This window comes from Budorcas taxicolor, chromosome 18 (genome assembly GCF_023091745.1).
Source record: "Budorcas taxicolor isolate Tak-1 chromosome 18, Takin1.1, whole genome shotgun sequence".
NCBI classification, from domain to species: domain Eukaryota; kingdom Metazoa; phylum Chordata; class Mammalia; order Artiodactyla; family Bovidae; genus Budorcas; species Budorcas taxicolor.
This window is the reverse complement of record NC_068927.1, coordinates 9,926,704-9,949,941: the sequence shown is the minus strand read 5'-3', so window position 1 is coordinate 9,949,941 and position 23,238 is coordinate 9,926,704. Positions and strand designations below refer to the sequence as shown.

At 56.6% G+C, this 23,238-nt stretch overlaps 1 protein-coding gene across 2 annotated transcripts in view; it reads right to left on the bottom strand.

The window, feature by feature from the left end:
* CMIP (c-Maf inducing protein) overlaps window positions 1-23,238 on the bottom strand; it is a 204,568-nt gene that overhangs the window by 33,977 nt on the left and 147,353 nt on the right. Inside the window, exons 1-4 of one of the 2 annotated variants that reach the window (XM_052655862.1) lie at window positions 14,682-14,749; window positions 9,379-9,540; window positions 4,980-5,021; window positions 542-604 (exon numbers count right to left, since the gene is read on the bottom strand). In XM_052655862.1, coding sequence (XP_052511822.1) covers window positions 542-604; window positions 4,980-5,021; window positions 9,379-9,540; window positions 14,682-14,699 — 285 coding nt within the window. In that variant the 5' untranslated portion in view covers window positions 14,700-14,749. Of the gene's footprint in view, window positions 1-541; window positions 605-4,979; window positions 5,022-9,378; window positions 9,541-14,681; window positions 14,750-23,238 lie in introns of those variants that run through there. The other variant, XM_052655861.1, reaches the window with a different exon arrangement.

Sequence of the window (23,238 nt, the reverse complement as noted above, 5' to 3'; positions counted from 1 at the left end):
CGAGGCTGCCAAGGTGCACTCTCGGGCGAGGGGTAACTGGTCCCGATGTGCTCTGGGCGTGTTCTGTGCGAACCCCACCGCGAGGCTGGCGCTGGGTCCCTGGGAGCAGAGATCCTGCTCCAAGGCTCCTCCAAGCTCACCTGCACCCCCACCACCCCATACCTGCCCGGCTCAGGGAAAGCCCCATGGCCAGGCTCCCACTGCGGGCCAGCCGGTGCTCACAGGAGCCCTGGCTAATAAAAGCCCAGCTGTGATGTCAGGAGCCAGAAAACGTGCTGCAAACTCCTCTCAAGACGGCCAGGAAGATACTCCCGGGAAAAGCTCAGTGCTTCCCCCTGACCTGTTGGTCTGGACCCTGGGCCTCACTTATCACCTGTCTGGTGGAGAGGGTTCCTAGCTCGTCTCCAACTCTGTCTGGGGGCCTGATCTGTTTCGGGAGGAGTCTGGGTTTCCAGGAAATTTCGCAAAACCAACCCCCGCAACGCACACACGGAGACAGGCTGCTTCCTGCAAACACAGCCCTGCTTCGGCGATGCCGTACCTTGCAGAAGAATTCACAGAGATCCGGTGGTGGATGGTTGTTTTCCAGCAAAGGAGCAATTGCCTGAAAGAAGAGGAACACACGTCAGTCGGAATCTCTCGGAAGGAATCGTAGTGGGGTGTGTCAACCCACGAGGGCTGATTCACGGTGGAAAACCCGACCTTCTGGTCGCTGTCTGGGCAGATAAGGCCAGTTATGTGAGCACTGCAGTAGGAGATGAAGCCATGGAAACTGAGGCTCTGTTCATAGCAGCAACAGGCAGGCTGAGCCACAGGCGGAGACAGAGCCCAGGGTTTTACTTGCCTGGGGCTGTGCTGTTCAATATAGTAGCCACTGGCCACGTGTGAATCTTACCATTTTAAGTGGCATGGGAGAAAACTTTTTTTTTTCGCCATGCCATATGGCTTGCAGGATCTTAGTTCCCCAACCAGGGATCGAACCTGCAGCAGAAGCACAGAGTTCTAACCACCACTGGACTGCCAGGGAAGTCCCAAGAAAATAACGTTTCAAGGCAATGAAAGTACAGTTCCTCAGTCATGCTGACCACATTTCAAGCGGTCGCCAGTGTCATGAAGCCAGTGGCCAACGCCACGTACAGGGCAGACAGAGGGCATGCCCATTACCACGGGAAGCTCTCCCCCATGGTGTGGGAAGGGGGTGGTGGGCTCCAAGCTGACCACGAGGCTGAGCCCACCACCCTCGCACCGTCCCCCACCGCCACGTGGACCGATCACTACACTGGTGATAGTTTAACAGCCCACCACGAGCGACACCCCAGCAGCCGTTGCTATAAGAGGGCACTTGTCTGTGCCGGGCTCCGGGCTGTGTCCCGTCATTCACTCTTCACTACGCGCTGGGAGGCGGGTGTGCGTCCTGCCCTTTCCTTAGAGAGGTGACGTCTGCAGCCCAGGGTCACATGATTAGGAGATGCTGGAGCCAGATGTGAACCCTCGAGTGTGACCCAAGAGCCTGAGCTATTCACCAGCTGACTCCTCAGCCGGAGCTCTCCACAGGACCGGGAAAGGGGGCAATGAGAGACCCCAAGTAAGCCAGGCCCACGGTTCGGGCTCCGCACCTCGTTTTCAGAAGCTCAGCCCCTGGCCTGCTGGATGGGGATGCTCCGCTGCCCCGTGTGGGTGACCACAGGAGAGGCCGGGTCGCAGCAGGGGGAGGGGTTGGGGCGAGGGGCTGCCCCAGCCCTCGAGTTACCGCCTGGTCCTCAGCCCCGCTCCCTACACTGATCTCTGGGAGGGGGGAGGCAGGGTGGAGCCCCTTGGCTCCAGCCCCTTCCATCAAGCTGGGCACCCCCTTCACAGGAATGAGTCAAAGAATGACGGAGTGGGAACAGATTAAGTGTCCACAGTGGGCGTCAGGCGTGGGCTCCACGCTTCCATGGCTATTATCTCACTTGAGCCTCATGACAACTCTGTGAGGTCAAACGGGAGTGATTTCCACTCGTACAGATGAACAGACAGAGGGCTGGGGAGGCTATTACAAGCCCTGCCCCAGTCACAGAGTACTGATCATTTTAGATCGTAGTATTAAAAAGAAGACTGTATGTTCTTGTGGAATCTTTCCCAGTTAATTACTCCAGCAGCCCTGCAGGAAGGGCTCTGTGGTCACCCCATTTCACAGATGAGAAGATTGAGGCTCAGAGTGTCAAGGCAGCTGAACGGAGTACAGGGTAGACCAGGGGTTTTCCCCGGGGTTGCTTTGTCCCCCTCCCAGGGGGCATTAGCATGTCTGGAGACAGTCTGATCGTCATGACAGGTGGATGCGACCGGCATCCAGGGGGTTGTGGCCAGGGATGCTGTGACATCCTACAATGGGCGGGACAGCCCCCACCATGAGAAACCGTCCATGCACAAACGTCACTAGTGCCGAGGGCAAGAAACCCCAGGTTAGACGTGCAAGAAAGGACTTATGAGAATCTCCAAGACATGTCGTTAAGTAAACAAACCAAACACAGAACAACACATTCAGCTTCACATCATTAATGTTAAAAGCAAAATATAAATATACAACCGTATCTCTCTGTATGAGTTTATCACCCCCCTGAAATGCCCCAGGGCTGGGCTGGGATGAAATCTTTTTCTTTTTGTTTTTAAAAACAGTGAAAATATACTCATGAAATTCTTAAAGATATTCTTTAAGTAAAATTAAAAGCTCTTCATTATTTGCCCAAGGTCTCAGCTGGTATGAGGTTGGCCCAGGGTCTACACTCTCCTCTGAACTTGAACCATACTTGGCTCTAAGCCCACGCTCTTCACCAGCATGTGGGAACCCTGCCAGGGTCTGGACCCCAGGTCCACGCTTGTCCAGTGACAGGCCAGCTCTTACCAGCCAACAATTACCTACAGCACTGATGTCTGACTGATAGCTGAATAAAACCAACTCAAATTACTTGTGAAAGTATTTCTGAAAACTAAGTACATTATAAAAAAAATACCTAATACCAATCCCCATGGGGAGAAGACTAATTGTCAACAGGTCAAATCGGATCGTGTGACTGCTGGAATGAACAGGAGGCAACAGAAGGCTGCGTGGTTATTTTAACAGCACTGGTCACAGAGGACACTGAACACGAGAGAGGCTGCAAAACGGTGGGCTCAGGGTCAGACCTCGAGATCAAATTCTTTCCCGTTCTCAGGCTTCCCTGCTGAGCAGGGAAACGGCCCAGTGCAATTAAGGGGTCAGCCGGCCAAATTAGCTGGATAAACGCAGCCCAGATTTCTCAGATCAAAATTCCTTTCCCAGGCTCCTCCCAAGTCCAAGGCCCTGACCCTGCTTCGGGAGACAAGGTGCAGACTGGGACCCGGGGTGCTGCCAGCCGAGAGGGGAAGACGCCGGCGCCTTGCTCGGTCACCGCCTGCTTCTCCAACAGACAGAACTTCTTTGCCTTTGCCCGTGCTGGGCTCCCCGCCTGGACTGCCTTGCCCTGGGAGCATCCTATCCCCTCGTCAGGAATCCAGCTCCCTCACCTCCTCCTTGAAGTCCTCCGTCATCTTCCCCCCAGTCCCCCTGTACTCCCCTAACTCCCTGGATGCAGCTCCAGCCCAGCCCACGTGATTCCCGGACTATCTGCCACACCCCCCAGCACACAGAAATCCCTCAATGGCGGCTCTGCTGGTGGAAGAGAGACCAGTGTCTGGCACACACTTGTACTCATGGGTCAACAGATGTCTGTTAAATTAAATTATTAATTGACAGCATGCCAGAGAAACGAGGTGGTGGGGAGGCCCAGGTAGATGCTGCCCCTGTTCTAGCAAGAGAAGGCGAGGGGTGGTCAGGGCAGAGCGTGGGGAAAACCTCTACATTCCGAGTGGACACTCAGCGAGCAGCTGCGGTGAGTGACTCCGGCGGGGGACCTCCACAGAAGCTTCTGCCTTTACGCTCTGTGATTAAAATGCAATTCAGAGGGGCACGGTGTCTGGGATGTTGTCCTTGTATCAAAAGCTGTATCCACGGGACCTCCTGGGCAGGCGAACGTTCAAGACCCTTTCCTAGGCACACAGAGCTCTGCCTCTCACTTCCATCTCAAGTTCTGCCTTCCTGCTTCCCGCTGCCTTAACGTTTCGTGCTCCAGCAAAGCTGACATGTCCAGAATATCCCATGTTGCTTAAAATCTGTTTACACTTTGCTTTCTCTCTGGAAAGACTTTCCTGGTTCCCCATCTGGCAAACTCCTATTGATCCTTCAAAGCCCAGCTCAGAACCTCACTGCCTCTGGGAAGCTCTCTGGCTTCTTTCCCAGGCGAGTTCACAACTCTACTCTCCAGGTAACAAGCCTCTATCTCTGCAATGATTTCATTTACCAGATGAAGGACTCCTTGGGAGCAGGGGCTGTTTTCATTATCCATGAATTCAAACACATAGCACAGGGCCTGGCACCCAGAAGGGGCAACTTCTTTTCTTTCTTCTCTCTGGTGAGAGTCACACTTCGTAGCTTAGAATCACCCAGGAAGGATGTTTCACCTCAAACACGCTTACAGTCATAGTCAAGGCCCAGAGACTATCCCTCACTTTGCACATCAGAGGGAATGAAATCCGGGTTCTATGTGTGGATTAATTAGGAGACAGGTCCTGGGGCAAGAAAGAACAAGTTTACCTTTCAGCTAATGGGGTGACGGCTGAGAATACATTATAGGGTCTCTGCCATCTCCTGCCTCTGACTCTGCACAGCAGACTCAAGAAGGAGGAGGCGATTAAGACACATTTGCTACAGGCCTCAGAGACTGATAATTACCACCCCCTCCCATCAACTGGGGCTCTGACATGTGCAAAGACAGGAGGGAGACATGTCTGGCCTAACAGAAGGGATGAAACTGAGCAAGGCCGCCGTGCTGGGAGATGACAGTGGTGCCCGGGGGATCCACTGAGACCCGGGTAGGGCTGCGGGCGCGGGAGAGGGGCGAGGCAGGCGGCCGCCCAGGACTTACCACGATGATGTTCTCGTGTTCCTGGGTGGTCAAGTTTGTGTTCTGAAGGGCGAGCAGGGAGGCCGGGAGGAAAACAGAACAAGACACACGGTTAGTAAGAGGGAACATCGGTATCTCAAAGGGCCACATGGTTCCAAAGCCGCTTTCAGCCTCTTGGACAGAGGACGGTTGCCACTTTTTCTTAATTAAACAGATCAGAAGCTGATCAAAGTCACAGTCGGGAAGCGGGGGGTGGGAGGAAGCACAGCCTTGGGGCAGGGATTAGAGAGCTCCAAGTCTGTTTCACCAGTGGAGTGACATGCCCTCGGGGAGTCACTTCTCAGTGAGACGGTTTCCTCTGTCCATAGATGGAGTCTACTTTGGGCTTAAACCTGTGCTTGGCCCTTTTCATGGCCACGCACGCTACCTGGAAGCCTGGAGGCAGGTGCATAATAAAGACACAATAAACATGTAGAACACTCTGTCAGCCAGTCTTTGAGAAGTATTTCAGTGGTTCCCCAGCTACGTTCCCAGGGAACACTAGTGTTCCACGATGTTGGCCCAAGATGGTTTAGCTATGTTAAAATTCTAGCGACTAACCTGCGAAAGTATTAAGTGGAACGCATTAAACTTGCTAAATTCTTAGGGTTTTTTTTTTCCTCTCCTCCCTATCTGGAATTTTTTTACACAACTGGTACCTGTGACCACCATCCTGTGTATAAGAAAGAGGATGTGAATGAGGAAAGAGACAGATATGCAATAAACAAGAGACTGTGAGAAACTTCAGAGTCTCGTCTGTTTCGCTAGCCTCCTGCTGTGTTCTGCTCCGAGTGTCTCTGTGGATGCAGACTTTCACCGGTGTCGACTTTTTTTCCAACAGGTGTTCATAACGCACCTCCTCACTGGGCAGTAAATGGCAAGACCGACACGGTCCCCGAATTCTGGAAGGAGCCCCACGGACTGAACAGGTTTAAGGAGTGTCTGGTATCGAACGCGTTTATACCAGCTGAAGCGAAGGAAAATCGAGGGAGCTATCCTTCTGCTTTGGTCCAGGCAGCTGGCTGCCGAGGGAGGTGGGGTGAGCACCGGGAGCATCCCGGTTCCCATGCCAACCGCCAGACCCGTGTGCCCAGGGTCCAGACCACGCAGGGGGGACGCTGCTTGGACTCTAACACCTTTTCTTTTTGTGGATGTGGGTGGAGTCTGAGCAGCCACGGATGGCAGATTTTTAACCACCGGCCGTTTCTCAGCCAAGGTCAGGTAAAAAGCCTGGCTTTCGCAGCTCTGCTCACCACCCCTCAGGTGCTGTGTTGGGGCTCCACAACACTCCTTCCATCCGCTTCCTGCACCCGTGACAGGTTCTATGGCCAGGGGCTCGCCCGGCGGCGGGGATGATGGGGTGGAGTGGGGCTGTGACCCCGTCTGCCCTGTCCCTGAGCTCCTACCTCCCACCAATGAGCTGCAGGGCTCAGGCCACACGAGGGCCAGTTCCCCCTTTCGGGCTGCCGTGGGCACGCCAAAGGGACCACTGGGCCTCACAGCCCCCGCGGATGGTTCCAGCGAGAGTCTCCAGCAGGCACGGGTGTGTCTCTTTGGTTCCCGTCGCCAGTGACAGCGCTTGCCCTTCTCAGGGAGCCTTCTCTCCACTGAAGCCCTTCCTGACCCTGGGTGGGGAGTGCTCACTAACAGCCACTGTGTTGGAGGGGACAACTGTATGCCACACAGTGTGGCCACTCCACACACTTGACCCAACAAAAGCCCGGGAGGTAGGGGACACCGGCTTTCACAGGCTCATCCTCCTCCCTTCTTGGGATCCTGCCTGCCTTCGGGCTGATTTGGTGATGATGCCTGGAGCCTCTTAGGAGGAGGAGGCTTGGGCAGCAACTTAAGTAAAGAGAACAAAGAATTTAGTCTACATGCTCGAAACAAAAATGGGCAAGGAGTGGGGAGAGCTTGCTTTTCCAGCCATCCCCTCTATGTATCCAGCTGATGGTGCTGAAGGTCAAGATCACAGCCATCTCCCACCATGAGAGAAATGTGTTTATCAATTGGTCCCCGTATGTTAGGCACAGAGCCAGGCTCTGTGTACACATGAGGACATCTAATCCCTAATTCTAGGAAACGGGTGCTAATCTTAGCCCAACCCACTGAGAGACCTAGCTCCTTGTGTAAGGCCCGTGAGCTCCTGAGGGTAGAACCACGACTCGTGGACTCCGCACACTGCTGCCCTAGGGGCCTGGTCCCTCGCTCACCTAAAAGCCTCCGCCAGTTCAGGTAACATCCCATCAGCCTTGCAGTGGGGCAGACCTGGGCCTGGGTCCTGCCCACCCCTCATCCCAGTGACCCTGGACAACCGACTTAATCCCGCAGAGCCTGCATTTGCGATTCCGTGTGCTTCCCGTGCAGGGTTGCTGCGAGAAATGTAAAGGGGCTGGTGTAAATCCCTGCCACCCTGATCATCCCAGGGCACGTGCTCAGAGAACCTCGGTGTCACTGGCAGAGGTGTGAATCTCACCAGAAGGGACGCCGCCTGGGCTGCAGCCCCAGCTCTTTCCCTCGCCAACGGCTGCTCTCATCAGTATATCGGGGACAGTGTGGGCCCCCTGCCTGACACCCAGCAGGTGCAGAGCAGATACAAGCTTTTTCCATTTTTGTTTCTCTAAATGCCTTCGTCTCTCTACCCTAGTGCTTGGGATCAGCTGACTCTGAGACCCTTGATCTAAAGCCTGCGAAGTGATGTGAAGTCCATGAGACTGTGGCCACGGGAACCACATCTGAGATGAGCAGGAAGTCCCAGCAGAGGCCGGTCACGGGGTCACCTGCCGCCATCCCCACCACGTTGACCACGAGCCTGACTTAGAGATGGTGGCTGAGACCAGTGGGGCCAACGAAGTGGTCAGAGCAACTGTGCGGTGGGAGCCAGGCCGCCCTTCAGGGTGGAATTTCCAGCCCCACGGCCTACTCGGCAGGTCACGCGGTGTCTCTGGGCCTCAAGTTTCCCCATCTGTGAGATGGAGGCAGTGAGGCCCATCTCTCAGGGGGAATGTGAGTGTTAGATGGAAAGCGGTACCCGCCCGGCACATGACAGGTACATCCTGAGGGTAAGCTGCTCCGCTCTCTCCCGTGAGAAACCAGCCCGAGCCTGACGACTGGCCCCGCCCGCCATGCAGGCAGCCTGGACTCAAATCCCAGACTGTGACCGTGATCTGTTTCAGAGTCGAAGTCTAGACTCTCCTGTGGGATGAGGCTGGTCTCCCACCTGAGGACGGTCACACCCTCTGCCCACAGCCATCTCTGCCACGTACCTTTCACCGCCTGCCCCCACCACCCCTCAGGGTGGGGGACCCTCTCTCTTCAGCAGACGTGGAAGGCCTGGGCTGGTTTCCTGAACTGATGGGCAGTGACCAGCCTGCACCTGCGACAGGGCGGAGGTTCTAGGCAGCAGGGACCTTGTGTGGGGTCTGGGGGGCTGCAGAGGAGCCACCCAGGGAACCAGGGCCACTCCCAGGGAAGAGGGGCAGAGAGACCACTCTGGTGGCCGTGCATAGCTGAGGCCGGGAGTCATCAACCCCGGGGCCCCCGGGGGCCCGGGAGCAGATGAAAGAGGGCAGCACTGACCTCTGCGAAGCGCTCAGAATAGCACGGGGACAGCGGGAACGGTGAGACACTCCCGAGCGCCCCTCGCCCTCCATCGGGCAAGCCCAGCTAAGATCAGGCCTCACGTCCCTCTTCCCCGGGAGGGAGGCGACCGCCTTTACACAGGAGCCCGGGGCCACTCACAGCCTGGGGCTGCCTGGCGGAGCCTGAGGCTCGGCTGGGTGGCGCTGCGCAGCCGCTGCCAACTGCTGCTGGGCGTTCTGATCATTTCTAAGGACAACCTGCTAAGTCCTCCTCTGCGGTGAAGCCTCTCAGTTTTTAAAACCCTGTGCGAGCTAAACAGAGTGTGGCTGTGGGCTGTGGGTGCCGAGGAGAGCAGGAAGCCACGTCTGCCCAGAACCCCAGTGCTGGGGGTGGGGGAGACAGAGGCGGCCAGCGCCAGGTGGGGGGAGGAAGGGCGGTCTGGGGACTGCACAATGCGCTCCCACCCGGGATGAACGAGAGGATTCTGACAGCGGCCACCAGCCCAGCTCGGGTCCAAGGCCAGCCCCTGCCAGGTCCTGTCCCAAAGCAGGTCCTGGGGCACGGTGGGGTGACAACTACTCTCCCCTCGACCTGACCTCCTTCTCAGCTCCCTCGTGTCACTGGGGGATGGCTCACCTCCTCCCACGACGACGGGGAGACAACACAAACTCGAATTCGATCTGCCGCTTGGCACGGGGTGGTGCTCAGCAGACCCCGTAAAAGAATTAAACTTCTAAGTGTTGGAGGGGCTGGGGTGGGGGCGGGTGGCACAGAGCGGAATCAGGCCAAGCGGCCTTACCTCTGAGAGCAGTTTCGAGACGATTTCCAGTGGGGCCTGGTTGATGGAGTCGTCTTGCAGAGGGGACGTCAGAGCCATGTCCACCAGCGTCCGGATCTCCTTCAGGACGACCTCCCAACGGCTCGGGTTACTCAGGACTTTCTTGTATTTGTAAATCTTTTTCTGTTTGGGAGAGAAAGAGACCCACGCGTGTGAAGGACAGGCCAGGGGTGGGCAAAGTACACAACACGATCGGTGACTCCGCTGCTTCAGGGTGGATGCCTCCCTCCCTCCCCATCAGAATCCCATCCCGGAAGAACAGAGTCTTGCCCCAAGTCGGAGGTTGCGGCTGCAGACAGCCGGGCCTCCTGACCACTAGGAGAGTCATTTCTACTCTGCTTCCAGTGACCTTTTGAAAAGGATGAAGATAGTTATCGGTCAGATTGCATCTCGCGCCGAACTCTTTCCCCAAGTATTCTAATGCAATCACAGCAGGAAGGTACTTTCTTCGTGTTGGAGGCAATGTTTCTGCTCACCTACGAGGCCACCTGGAGTGTGAGCAGCTGGGAAACCGGACAGACAGGCTTGGGGCCCAGAATTCAGCTCCAGCCTACACAGGGACTGAGCCCAGAGTGGTCCTCAGACTGCACGTGGGGAGTAAGACAGCGCCTTCTCGCCTCTGCACCCAGAGCTGGGGAGCGGCTGGGGCAGGGGCCGGGCTGGTTCCGCCCTCTGACATCATGGAAACAGAAGCCCTCTCCGAAGGCTGAGGTCCCAACAGCTGCCTGCCTCGCTGCCGCCCAGCTTGCCTGGGAGCCTCTCTTTCTAACTGGATAAACTCCTTCATTAAGTGTCCCGCTCCCTGGGGAAAACCTAATTTTAAAGTCACGGAGCCAGCAGCCAGCTGGGTGACACGTCACAGCCTCCGAGCCAAAGTCTGAACGAGGGGAGGAGGCGGCGAGGGTCTCACGCTGGCCCCCGAGGCCCAGAAGCAAGCTCGCAGGCCTCCAGGCTCTCCCTGACCACTGGGTTTCCGAGTTAACAAGGATGAAGGGTCTTGGACCCCAGGACCTAGAATGGAACATCTCGGGGACAAAGTCCACACTGGACTGAGCAGCGCACGGTGCTGAGTGAGGCGTCGTGGTGGAAACTCCCAGGCAGACTGTGGAATCAGATAGACCCAGTTCTTCCTATAAAGCGTTCCACCTCCTGAGCCTCAGTTTCCACTTCTGTAAATGATGCGTGAAAACGGCCTGTGGCCTCGTCCACTGAGTAAGCCTTATAAACCCTGGACCCGCGTGGTCCCCTCTCTGGACGGAGTTGTGCTCAGAAGCACAGTCCAAGGAGCACAACCACGGAACAGAGAGGGAACTCAGACGCTCAGTTGGTCTCCTGAGAAACTTGGAAGGGATGAAGCCTACAAGCACGGTGATCCAGACATCACAGCGTCCTAACTGTCTTTCTCCCGTTTTTTCTTTTTTCTCGCACGCCAAGGTCTTCTGGAGCCTCTTCCTTGCTAATCACGCCCGTCACCACCGCCATCCCCCACTCAGTGAACTCACACCTGGGAGTACTTCCCTGTCTTCATCCCAGCTCTCTCTCATGTACGCAGGCGGTCTGTCTCCTCCCCTCCACCTCCCCCACCTCCCCCACCTCCCTCTACTCTACACCCCCAGCTGCTGCCATGAAGACAGCCCAGTTCTCCTCAAGCAGGGTATGGAAGAGAGTGCAGACATTTACTTGCCAATCATGTTAGATCCTACAAGGGCCGGAAGAAACCATGGCAACTTGTCTGTGTGCGTGTGTGTGGGGGGCGGTGTTTATTGAACAGTACATACACCGTTGATGGGGATGACGGTGACTGGCAGTGTTTACCGAACACCATTCTCTCGTGAGGAGGTGCACCCAGCTTCCCGAAGCTTCCCTGGGACGGTAACCAGCCTCAGTCCCAGCGACTGTCAGCCAGGAGCATAGCCAGGTCCAAGCAGACACACAGCGCCTGAAATCTCAGGCAGCAGAGATACTTTGCAAGGCAAGAACCTGACCCAGCCCTGAAGGCGAATGCTCCTTAGAGTTCTGGATGTTGCGGGTCGGCTCTGTGACCAGAGAATTGCTTAATTTTTTAAATGACCATGAGACGGCTGCAGAAACTTGCCGTATATTAAGCCCCAGAGAAAACCACAGGGCGCACAGGCAGGTCTTCCCATGGTATACTCTAGATGGGCCTACGGTCTGGGCTTTAAGCGCGCTCTCTTCTAATCAGCTGCAGGTTATTTATTTTGGAAAGAATAATGACTTCATTCTTTTTGTGAAAACAGGGCATGCTCACCGTGAGAAATGTAAACCATGCTGAAACACAGAGGAAAGGCTCAATGAGAAAAGGGCCTCAGAGACCCCGCCACCTAGAAATGGCCGTCGTTAACCTTCGGTGATCACTGTTCAGCTCTCCTTTAGACTTGGCCCGTGGAGGTTGGTGGCCATGAGCATGGTCCCTCCGTCCCCGGGTACCCACACCTGGATGTCGCCGAGACTCCGCGATACATGGCCCAGGGGGAGGGCTCTCCGGGAGCCCCCAGCCCCTGCACAGCTTCCCATGAGCCCCCTCTCAGGCACGCCCAGCCTCGGGCTCACAGACACAGTCCCCCTCGAAGGACTGGGGGAATGACAGCTTTCCCACAGGTCCCTGCCCAAGCGGCATCCCCGCTGGAAGTTCCCAGGGGCTGACGAGGACTGACGTTTAATGAGCACATACTGCGACCCGCCGGGCACCATGCAGGGCACTTCCAGGCATCAGCTCATGCCACCCTCCCGGTCACCCCAGGAGCCGGGGACCTGCCAGGGGCCCTGGGAGGAGATGGAGGGCACAGAAGAGCAGGTAGGGAGTGGGGCTGGGGGGAGTGGGCAGCAAGTTGCAAGGGTGTCGTGGAGCGGTAGGACCGGGCAGCCGGCACCGCCACCCTCGTGGGGACGAGACAGGGCAGATCACACCCTGGAGCCAACCCACCCAAGGGCCAAGGAGGCTGGGCTGCTAGCCACCAGCTTCCTGGGTTCCTGGCTGCCCCGTGCCCAGGCCAGGGTGCTCCTGTAGACACGTCCCCGGGTGGATCTCCCAGGCTTACAGGGAGCAGCCTTCAGGGCAAGGTGAAGCCAAGAATTGGGGGACCTGCCGCTTCCACCATGGCCTCTGGTAGCCCCTTTACACACGTGGCTACCGCAGCCACGAGGTGACATGGCTCACACCAGGTCACACGGCTAGAAAGGCGGCAGAGTCATAAGTGTGAACTGCCTCCGAGGGACCCGAGAGGTGTCTTATCACACAGGTCAGGACCAGTGCAGATGGTTCACTAGAGACACGGCCAGGGAGGCAACGGGAATGCTTCGGGGCCTGGGACGAGGGCTCTGGGAGCTGTGGGAGCAGCCGTGGGCAGGGCGGCTGTGACAGCCGTGGTTACACGGTGTGGGCCAGCAGCAGGCTCCCAGAAGGGGCTCTGAGCCCTGGTAGGGGACGGCTGCAGGGTGGAGGCAGGACAAGGGGCCTGGTCGTTCCACCTTGGGTGACAAAACGGCACGTTTCATCCCAGGAGCCAGTCTGATGAGCTCATGTGGCGATGAATCACGGCGGGGCTGGGCTGGGGCCGCCTCTGGAACCTGGACTCCCAGGCTCCTGGCAGCCCGGCCCTGGGCTCTGCCGTGTGGGACCCCTCCACTGAGCCCATTTCCCCAGAGGGGTGGGCGACCTCCTGCCCTGTACCAAGTGCATGGGCCAAGGGATTCCTTTGACAAGAGCCTCGGAGCTGTCTCCCTGCTTATTTTTGTGCAAGGAAGCCAAGAATGGTCTCATTTTTGTTGTGGTTAAGGGTTGGGGGGAGAAAAAACATAAAAGAATACGCCACAGGCTCGTATGCAGCCCGCAGAGCCCCAAACATCTGCCATCTGGCCCTTTCAAGAAAAAGTTTGCTAACCCGGAGGCAGGAAAGGGTCAAAAGCCCACCCAGCCGAGAAGTCAGAGCATGTGCAGCTCAAGCTGGGAGGCCGTCAGGGAGACACGGGTTCCAACATAGAGACGCTGCTCTGCAACCACCAGACTGGACGGGACCAAGAGGTCCCACCACGTGTTGCGAAGGTGTGGATCCAACGGGACCCTTGTGCATTGCATCAGTACGGCACCACTGGAAAAAGCTTGACAGTGTCTCAAGTTGTTAAACACAGATTTATCATATGACCTAGCAATTCTGTTCCTAGAAATCTACTCCGGAGAAACAGACTCTACATAAAGACACACACATGAACAGGCACAGCAGCACTGTTCATAACAGCTCCAAACCGGAAACAACCCAAATGTCCGTTAGCTGATGAATGGAGGAAGCAAGAAGTGGTCTCTCTGCACAATGGTGTAGGAGTTGGCAGCAAAAAGGATGGAACCACTCACATGTGCTACAACACAGACGAACCTCGCTAACATGCCAAGTGAAGGAAAACAGACACAACAGACACACCGGAAGACTCCTTTCACATAAAATGTCTAGAGAAAGGCACATTTACAGCGACAGAAAGTGCCTGGGGTGGGGAGGTGACAACAGGGACTGGAACCGCAAACAGGTATGAGGAAGTCTTGCAGATGATGGAACTATTCTAAGCCTGCATCGTGATGGCTGCACAACTATAAACTTACTACAATCACTGAGTCACTCACTCGCAATAGGTGAATTTTTAAATCTTATGCCATGTACATTACACCTCAATTAAGGTATATAAGGAAAAAAATCTCCACCCATGCAGGTGGAGGGTATCAAAGTCAGAGGCAGTATGGCTTCGCGATTAGGAGTACAGGCTTTGCAATCAGCAGACTTCAGATCTGAGCTCAGCTTCATCTACCCGTTCACCTATTCACTCCTCCATTCATCCACCCATCCATCCTCTCCAGCCAAGCGTTATCCATCTTTCCAACCAGCCAGCAATACTGCTGGCACCATCTAGTATGATCTCCCAAGGACTGAGTTAAGCGCTAAGGTTACCCGTGGGGAGCAAGGCAGACAGACCCCAGTGCTCGTGGAGCTTACCGACACCCTGCTGCCCTCGTCTGCAGCGTGGTATGATAACGACCACTACCAGAGGCTTGCCATGCCCAGCCCGTGAGAGGGTAATATATACAAACACTCAGTCCTGTTCCTGGCTGAACAGCAGCTCTAATTCTTATTGCCCGAGTCCTGAAGGTGAGTGACCCAGAGCAGGCAGGGCTGAGGAAGTCTCCCAGCTTCCCAGACCACGGAGCCCGCAGCTCCACTGCAGTCCTCGCCCTCTGCTTATCAGGGAGGGGGCGTTACCTGGGCAACCTCCGCCATCTCTCAGGCAAGCGCGACGCCCGGCTCCTCCAGCCTGGGAGAGCAGAGCCCGCCGGCGCCTTCGCGGGAGACGAACTGTCACCAGGGAGGCGCCGGTCGGCGTGACTCAGAAGGGACTGGGAGCACGCCTCCCAGTGACGGGGCAGCCGCTCCAGCACTTGCCGCAGCCTGCGAGGCTGGGCTCACGCGAGCACGCATGCTCCCCCGCCCGTCATCAAAGGGGAGGCAGCCCGGGGCGCTGGGGGGGGGGGGGGGGGGTGGGGGGGGGTGGGGGGGGGTGGGCGGGGCGGGGCAGGAGCCGGCTGGAGCTGGGCTGGCTTCTACAACTTCTTTTGTGCCAGGGGACATCCTGAAGCTGTGCTGCCCAGCTCGAAAGCCACCAGCTTTCGAAAGCGTGTGGCTACTTAGGCTGAAACAAATTAAAAGGAAACACAGCTGATCATTCAGTGTCTCCACGGCCACACAGGGCAGGCGGCTGCCACACTGGGCGCTGCAAACCGAGGATGCGTTCAGCGTGGCAGAAAGTTCTACCGGGCAGGCTGTCCTGAAGTCTTAAGTGTCCCCTCGGTCACCCCCGCCCCAGAGGACCAGCCATGGGCTCACTGCCCCTCCCATCCCTCAGGGCTGGTGTGTGAGCAGCACCCAGACCAACCGCCTGCCCAGGCCCCGCTGGCCTCCCCTCCAAAGCCTACAGGGGCCTCTCCCCGATGTCTTCTGCACTCCCGGGAAGAACGACCCCGTGGGTAGCCTCCTTGGCTTTCCCGATTCCTAGACAGGCCTCTGGCCTCCTCGTTTCTCTAGAGCTCGCCCCGAGTGTGCATGCTGAGTGTGCCAGGCGGCTGTGCCCTGCCGAGCCAGAGTGCTTCTGGGCTGGGGGTGGAGGTCCCTGACACTGGGGTGGGGCACGCTTCTGACCCTTTCTGGCCCTCCAGAATGGCCTCTGTTAAATCCTTTCTGCATGAAGCACCATCCCTTTGCCTTCAGAATCGACTCAGGTCTGTGACCGGCCCGCGTGCGTCACTTCCTGACCGCCCATCTGGGCCCGAGTCTAGATCGGTACCCTGAGACCATCGTCGCGTCTCAGCACCCCCTGCAGAGACTCCAGCTTAGCCAACACAGTTACTGTGCCGTTACTGCTGGACCGACCCACCAGCAGACGGGTGAGGCAAGTACACCCTCCGGGACTTGGGTCTGTCAGCATGGGAGTCGGGACACCCACTCTGAGTGGGTGGGGCCTTTGGCTCTAGTACGGAGGGGCGGAAAGCGAGACTCGAGCCTAGCCCTGGGGCTCCCTTGCCGGCTGGAGGGGAGGGCTCGGCCTTCTCGCCCAGCAGAGCCGCTGTTTCCAGCAGTACTGGCCACCCCAATCCAGGGCGCACCGTGTGCCAGGGTAACAGGCTGCGACAAGAGACACAGGAGCACTGGCCGTCATCGCTTCTGGAGGGCTCCCCATAGATCAGGCCCCCTTCTGCAAAGCACCTTCACAATTCTCACACCCACTCGTTGGCGTTCACGTTACAACCACTTCACTGACAATTATGTCAATGTGAACGACGTGATTAGCTCCATTCCACAGTTAAGAAGACTGAGGGTGAGAGAGGTTAAGTCACGGAGCTGGTAAGAGCCAGAGCGGGAGCTGGACTCAGGCCCAGCTTTGGATCCGAGTCCCGACCGCCAGGCCACTCTGAGGGGCACGCCCGAGTGCTTTCTCTGCCTTGATCGACGCTGCTGCCTCCCGCTGAAACAAACGAGAAGCCCTTCAAATTGAGGCGCTGAGCCCAGGGGCAGGTGGAGACTGGCTGCAACTGGGCACCTAACTGACATCTGCCCGGGAAGCCTGGGGAGCTGGGTAATCTGTGTGAAAGAAGGGGGATGAGATCCTGGCACTCTGCCCCCTGAGTGCCCACCAGAGGCAGTCTCCCTGCAGTCATTACTGCTTCCAAGGAAACAGCAGACACACGGGCACAGTGTCCCGCTTGTCGTCTCCAGAGCATCGGCTGGTTGCCTGGGAAACCAAGCATCTGGCTGGTGGGGCGATGAACTGGTCGTGGTGCCAGGCTGGCAGCTGGGTACCACATCCTACTTAGCTCTTGGGGACTGCTACAACCTTTGCAAAATCCAATCAACCCATGGATCTGACTGACTGCACTGAGAAAATTCTAGGTGGCTGTTCTCCCCTCTCAGCTCTGACCCCAGGGGAAAGGGTCAAGCCTTGTCTGTCTCCTCACTGTTCTGTGTGGTGGTGGAACCACTGGGGTCACGTGGAAGGTGCTCTCAGTATTTGTCAAAGGGAGGAGATTCAGAATCAGAAAGAGAGCTACAAACGGCTTGGTTTTCTCAATTTGCTGGCATACTGAGTGCAGCACTTTAACAGCATCATCTGTTAGGATTTGAAAGAGCTTAGCTGAAATAGCATCACTGCCATGAGCTTGGTTCGTAGTGGTACGTGTTGGCCGTTATCAGCCAGCACACCAGACCCTTAATCCTCCCTGCCCACTGAAAACGCAGGAACCACCTGCAGGGGGGCTTGTTAAAAGGCAGGTTCTAACTCGGTAGAGCCCATGGGGCCTGGGAGTCTGCACTTGGCAGCAGCTTGCACGTGAGAGCTGCGTGAACCCGGCCCCGGGGCCTGGTCTGCTCCTCCCCAGGGGGCAGGCACGCTCGCTCGGTCCCTGTGACACATGGTAGGGGACACGGAGGGGTTAAGGCCTCGCCGGAGGTCACGCAGCTGGCGCTGTGGGTTATGTCCCCCACGTGGTATGTCAGAGTCCGAGCCCCTGGTGTCTGCGGCTGTGACCTTCTTTGGAAATAGGTCTTTTCAGACACCATCAAGGGAAGATGAGGTCATGCTGGAGCAGGGTGGGTCCTCATAAAAAGGTCAGGGGAAGACACACACACAGAGAAGGTCAGGTGAGGACGGGGGCAGGGACGGGAGCAAGGCTCCCACCAGCAGAGGGACGCTGAGCGGCAGGGCAGCCCCCAGAAGCTGCAAGAAGCCGGGAAGGAACCTGCCCGCACCCTGACGTCCGAGAGATGGCACACTTTTGCTCATGCCGCCCAGTTTGTGGTCCTTTGTCACAGGAAACACACAGCTGGCAACTGTGAGAGCAAGGCGGGCCCGGGGGGCCTGGCTCCTGGCCTCCCTGCTTCTGCTGTCTCAGCTGGCGCTTCCCATCCTTTTCTCGTGCGGAGGTGGTAGCCGGGGCCCCTGTTCCCAGCAGCCTCTCCCAGCTTACCCTTGGAATCTGCTGGGTTGTCCTCTTCTTGAGCTTCCCTGGTAGCTCAGACGTTAAACAATCTGCCTGCAAGGCAGGAGACCCAGGTTCGATCCCTGGGTCGGGAAGATATCCTAGAGGAGGAAATGGCAACCCACTCCAGCATCTTGCCTGGAGGATTCCATGGACAGAGGAATCTGACGGGCTACAGTCCATGGGGTCGCAAAGAGTCAGACACAACTGAGCGACTATCACTTTCACTTTTCACTTTCTCCTCTTGGGAAAGGCCTGACCCCCGTCTCTTCCCTGCTCTCTCATTGACGCCCACCCCCAGCTGATGACCTGAGCACAGAACCTCTGGTCCTGTGCTGCCTCAAGGAAGGCCGGGGAGGGACGCCTATCCATTACTGCTGTCGCAAGGAGCGGGCTGGACGCCCAGGGAAGCTGCAGAGGGAACTCCGGAGAGGACCTCGGCACAGGAGTCACCGGGCAGGCTCAGCCCCACCCCTGGTTTGGCCCTCAGGTATGTGCAGAGTGGGGCATCTCTGCATTCAGACTTCCGTTCTGCTGCTTGTGAGCTGTGCAGCCGCAGGCAAACCATACCACCTCCCTGAACCTTAGTTTCCTCATCTGCAAAATGGGGCTAAGAGGTGTGCCTGCCTCTGGCAGCTCTGACGAGATTGAATGTGGTATTTCACGCTGAACCTTCTGGGTGTTTAATAATGTTAGCCATTGGGCCAGTGGGGCATTGATCAAGATAGTTAAGTCTGGAGAGAAAATAAAGGTGACGAGAAACCTCTAAATGCCCATTGACAAGGAAACGCCTGAACTAACCATGGCCACGTGCAAGATCACACCAGCAGCAGGAAAAAGGAACGAAGCGCAGCCAGCAGCCCCGCCGTGGACTCCAGCCCCACGAGCCACATGTGTCGGAGCACACACGCGGGTGGGCAGGGGAGGACCACGGTGGTGGTGGGTGCAGGGCACCGAGGAAGAGCTTTGGCTTCATGAAACGTTTCAAACTGCTGCAGGAAGCCAGAGCTGTGCCGAACATTTAACTTCAAATCAGTGAAGAGAAACACCCCCAAAGATTTCAGAAACTGGGATCATGGAGGTGGTGGGGTCCCTGTCCACAGACTCCTTAAAATTGGCAGAACCCCACATTCTTAGAAGGAGCAGGAAAGTATCTGAGATCCTGTTCTCCTTGATTTTCCACTGTTCCAGTCGATCACTTTGTTTTTGAAATGATAAAGATGCTGACCGGAAAACCGGAATCGGACAGAGCGGTGTTTGGGAGGGGACTGCTACAGAGCACGAGGGCTCATGGAGTGCTCACCACCAGCACGGTCGTGAGCTGGTGTCCATCGTTCCACGGATTCCCTGAGTACACACCCTCCCCCCCTTAAAAGGGTACATGAATCCAGCCCACATCATACAGGCTGGCTTGTTTTTAGCCTCACCTCTGCCCCCCCCCACACCCTACCCCAGCACCCATGCCAAAACCATGACATACGGTTGGCAAACGTTTCCTGGGAAGTGGCCAGGTGATAAATACTGCAGGCTTTTCGGGCCATGCTCTGCTGTTGTAGCATGACCGGGGGTTGGGGTGGGGCGGCTGGGTCCCCCCGAATCTATTTAAAAAAACAAACAGGTGATGGGCCAGTCTGTCAACCCCCAGGGGTGTCAGTTCCCATCATCCTCCCTGGCCACACGCAAACAGATGCAAATGTACAGAGAGCTGGGTTTTGCTCCCAGCCTTCGTTGCTTGGTCCCTCCTTTCGTTTTACACAAAGGGCATCACGCTGTACACAGGTCTCTGCATCCACACCCTGTGGGTGGAAGTGGCCCCACATCAATTAGAATAGATTTTCCCATGCTGAGTGTTGTCGTAAGCCACCTAAAATGTCACCGGGCAAAGGCAGCATGTACATTTAGAAAATGAAAATCAAGCAAACGGAAGTCTTCTCTCCTGACCCCAGCCAGAGCTCTGGGCAACTCCTTTGCGTGGCCTGGGCAGCGGTCACTGGGTGCTGCGACTGCCACGCATCAGGGACCCAGCAGGGCGGTCCCCTGACCAGACAGCCGGACCCTTTCCAGGCACTCTGTGTCACGGAGCTCTTTTCCAGGGACCACTGCCTGCCCCCAAGGGGGGCCCCCTCGGTCCAAGAGGGTCTTCCACGGTCCCCGGGATCAAAGCCCAGCCAGCCTCCAGGCTCTCACATACCCAGAAATGTGTCCTGCTTCCCCATAACTATAAACTCAACCCAGGATGTGTTCATCACTAACAGGAAAGGCTGTCTTTGAGGAATCACCCCCAGTAGACTCAACAAATAAATTAAAAAATGCAAATACGGTACCGAGGTTGCTCCTCTTCTGCCGGCTGGGAGAGATGTTCAGAGCAAGTTTCGCTCCCCTGAAAGGCAGAGGACAGCACAGGGCTGTTTGCCTTGGGCTTGAAAAAGAGAACTCTCTATCCCAAATAAGGAGTTCCCGGGCTCGGCTTCAGGCGGTAGCATCTCGACAGGGGCCTCCGCTGTTTATTTGACTCAGAACTTTATCTGGGGCTCGCAGGACTTCAAAGGCATCCGATCTGCTTGGGCCTCGTGCAGGGAGCCTCGAGGCCTCGCCAGGCTGCCTCCTCTTGGGCTGGAGCCACGGCTCCTGCTGCGAAGGGCCTTAATTTATGAGCGCCCTGGAAAAGGACCCAGCTCCCCAATTAATTCACCTGCAGTGGATCATCAATGTTGGTGTCCAGGCAGGCAATGAAGGTGCACTTGAATCAAAGGGGGAGGGTGTCCTCCCGAGTTCCTGAGAAGGGGGTCTTATGGGGAGCAGGAGTCACTAGTCACTTAGGCAGGCCCAGGGCAAGGTCAAGGCAGATCCAGGGGTGGGACCTGGAGGGCATTCATGGCAGTGAAATCCGAGTGGCCCACATGGTGGAGAAGACGCTGGCAGAGGCCGTCATGAAAGACCTCAATGGTCTAAAGCAGAGAGGGACAAAGAGGAGGCTCAGGCCGGGGGCTGAGTTCTGCCTGAGGTACAGGGGAGAGTTCTTTACTCCGAGAGTCAGTTTTCTGGTCTGCAAAATGGGGACATGAAATTAAAAGACGCTTGCTCCTTAGAAGAAAATCTATGACCAACCTAGACAGAATATTAAAAAGCAGAGACATTACTTTGCCGACTAAGGTCCGTCTAGTCAAAGCTATGGTTTTTCCAGTAGTCACGTATGGATGTGAGAATTGGACTATAAAGAAAGTTGAATGCTGAAGAATTGATGCTTTTGAACTGTGGTGTTGGAGAAGACTCTTGAGAGTCCCTTGGACTGCAAGGAGATCCAACCAGTCCATCCTAAAGGAAATCAGTCCTGAATATTCATTGGAAGGACTGATGCTGAAGCTCCAATACTTTGGCCACCTGACGGGAAGAACCGACTCATTGGAAAAGACCCTGATGCTGGGAAAGATTGAAGGCAGGAGGAGAAGGGGAGGACAGAGGATGAGATGGTCGGATGGCCATCACCAACTCAATGGACATGAGTTTGAGCAAGCTCCAAGAGTTGGTGATGGACAGGGAGGCCTGGTGTGCTGCAGCCATGGGGTCACAAAGAGTCGGACACGACTGAGCCACCGAACTGAACTGAACTGAATCCTACCTGCCAGGGCCGCTGTACCGTCTCAACAGGGCAGCAGATGAAGAGGCTGGAAAACAGTAGGCACGCAGTGCGTGTCTGCTGCGCTTTCTCCCTTTCTTCCAGATACTGCAGGGGCTCTCCAACTGCAGTGTGTACCAGAATCACCTGGAAAACACACCTTGCTACATTCTCCTCCCCCACCTTCCAGTTCATGAGACAGGGGTGTGCACTGCTAGTAAGTTTCCCGATCACATAGAGGCTGCTGGTCTGAGAGCCCCACTTTGAGAACCAGTGAGCCATGGTGGGTGCACTGTGGTGGAGAGGCCTAGAAGGAAATAAAAACTGTTCTAGACAGAAAGTTCATCGCAGACACTGACAGAGGCTCTGAGAGCCGACAGTCGCCAAGGGTCTGCTGCAGGCCACCACCTCCACTCAGTATCAAGTTGGTCCCGGACCTCCTGGGTGTGCTTTTCAGGTTCCACGGGCTCCTGGACATCTTTTCCAGCCCAGAGGTCAACCAAAGGATGACCTCAGAATGGCATCCCTTCTGCCAAAGGCTGCTATCCATGCACCCGCCTGGTCCCTGCCACCTCTCCAGCCCCTAGCTGGACACAAACCACTGTGGCCTCCAGCCACCAAGGTCGGCAGGCTCCATCTGAGTGGCTTTAGGACCCTGGACAGGGGCTCTCTGTCCATTTCAGAGTTTTCTGCAAAACTACCCTTGGGGTCTAAGAGGGCACCAGGGTGCAAACATGGAGCCTCTGCCTTTGTCTCAGGATCAATCAGCCTCCCTCCCAAACCCCATTCCATCCAGAGAGCAGGCTGCCCCCGGGGTGTTTTCTGGTCCCCCGGTGAGGTAAGGACCAAGTCCCTCTGCGGGGCCTGCTCTTTTTGAAGGCTTTGTTTGGCTTCGTCTCTGAGCAAACAAGCAGGCAGGAGCCTCGGAGGCAAACCCAGAATGGCAGCCCCACCCCCCTGCCGAGAGCTGCCAGCCTCCCCAACTTGGGGGATCGCTGCCCACCCCCCCAGACAGACTCCAGCAGAACAGAAGGTCTTCCTGGCCAAGAGACAGCCTCCCATTTACGTTTTACAGACTTATTTGAAGAAAGAGAAAGGGAGAGAAAAAAATTCTGCCTTAAACGGCAGAAAACAAATTCACCCGCAAAGCGTTTACGTGGAAGGCTTCCTTGTGTGGTGGGGTGAGTCATCAGCCCCGTCAAAGCGTGCGTGGGATGACAAGCTGAGCCCCTGGGCCCCCTCCTCGTCTGGGAGAGAGAAGCAACCCACAAATGCGCTTCTTTCCCGGCTGTGTGGCGAGCCGGCTGTCACTCGCCCCTTCTGAGGCCAGGGGAAGGCTGTCATGCGGGCGCTGTGGGGTGTCTGATGTCCCCGAGCCCAGAGCTGGGGCAGTGCGGGGTGGGGACAGGCTTGGGGTCCCAGGGATGTGGTGCAAACCCCAATCCCCTACTTCCTGCCCTGGGGCTCAAGCAGGTGCTTCTTCCGGGCCCCCCAGGGCTCTGCACTCTTGATCTTTGGAGTGCGATGGTCAGAGGGCTCCGCAGGGGTGAGGCTATACGAGGTACCCCTCGCTGTCTCTGGTCCACGGACGATGGGCACCCACATCGCCTGTCCTTTCTCTCAGACACTCAACTTCCCGTCTGAACAACGGGGTTTCACTCAAAGATTTAGGTCC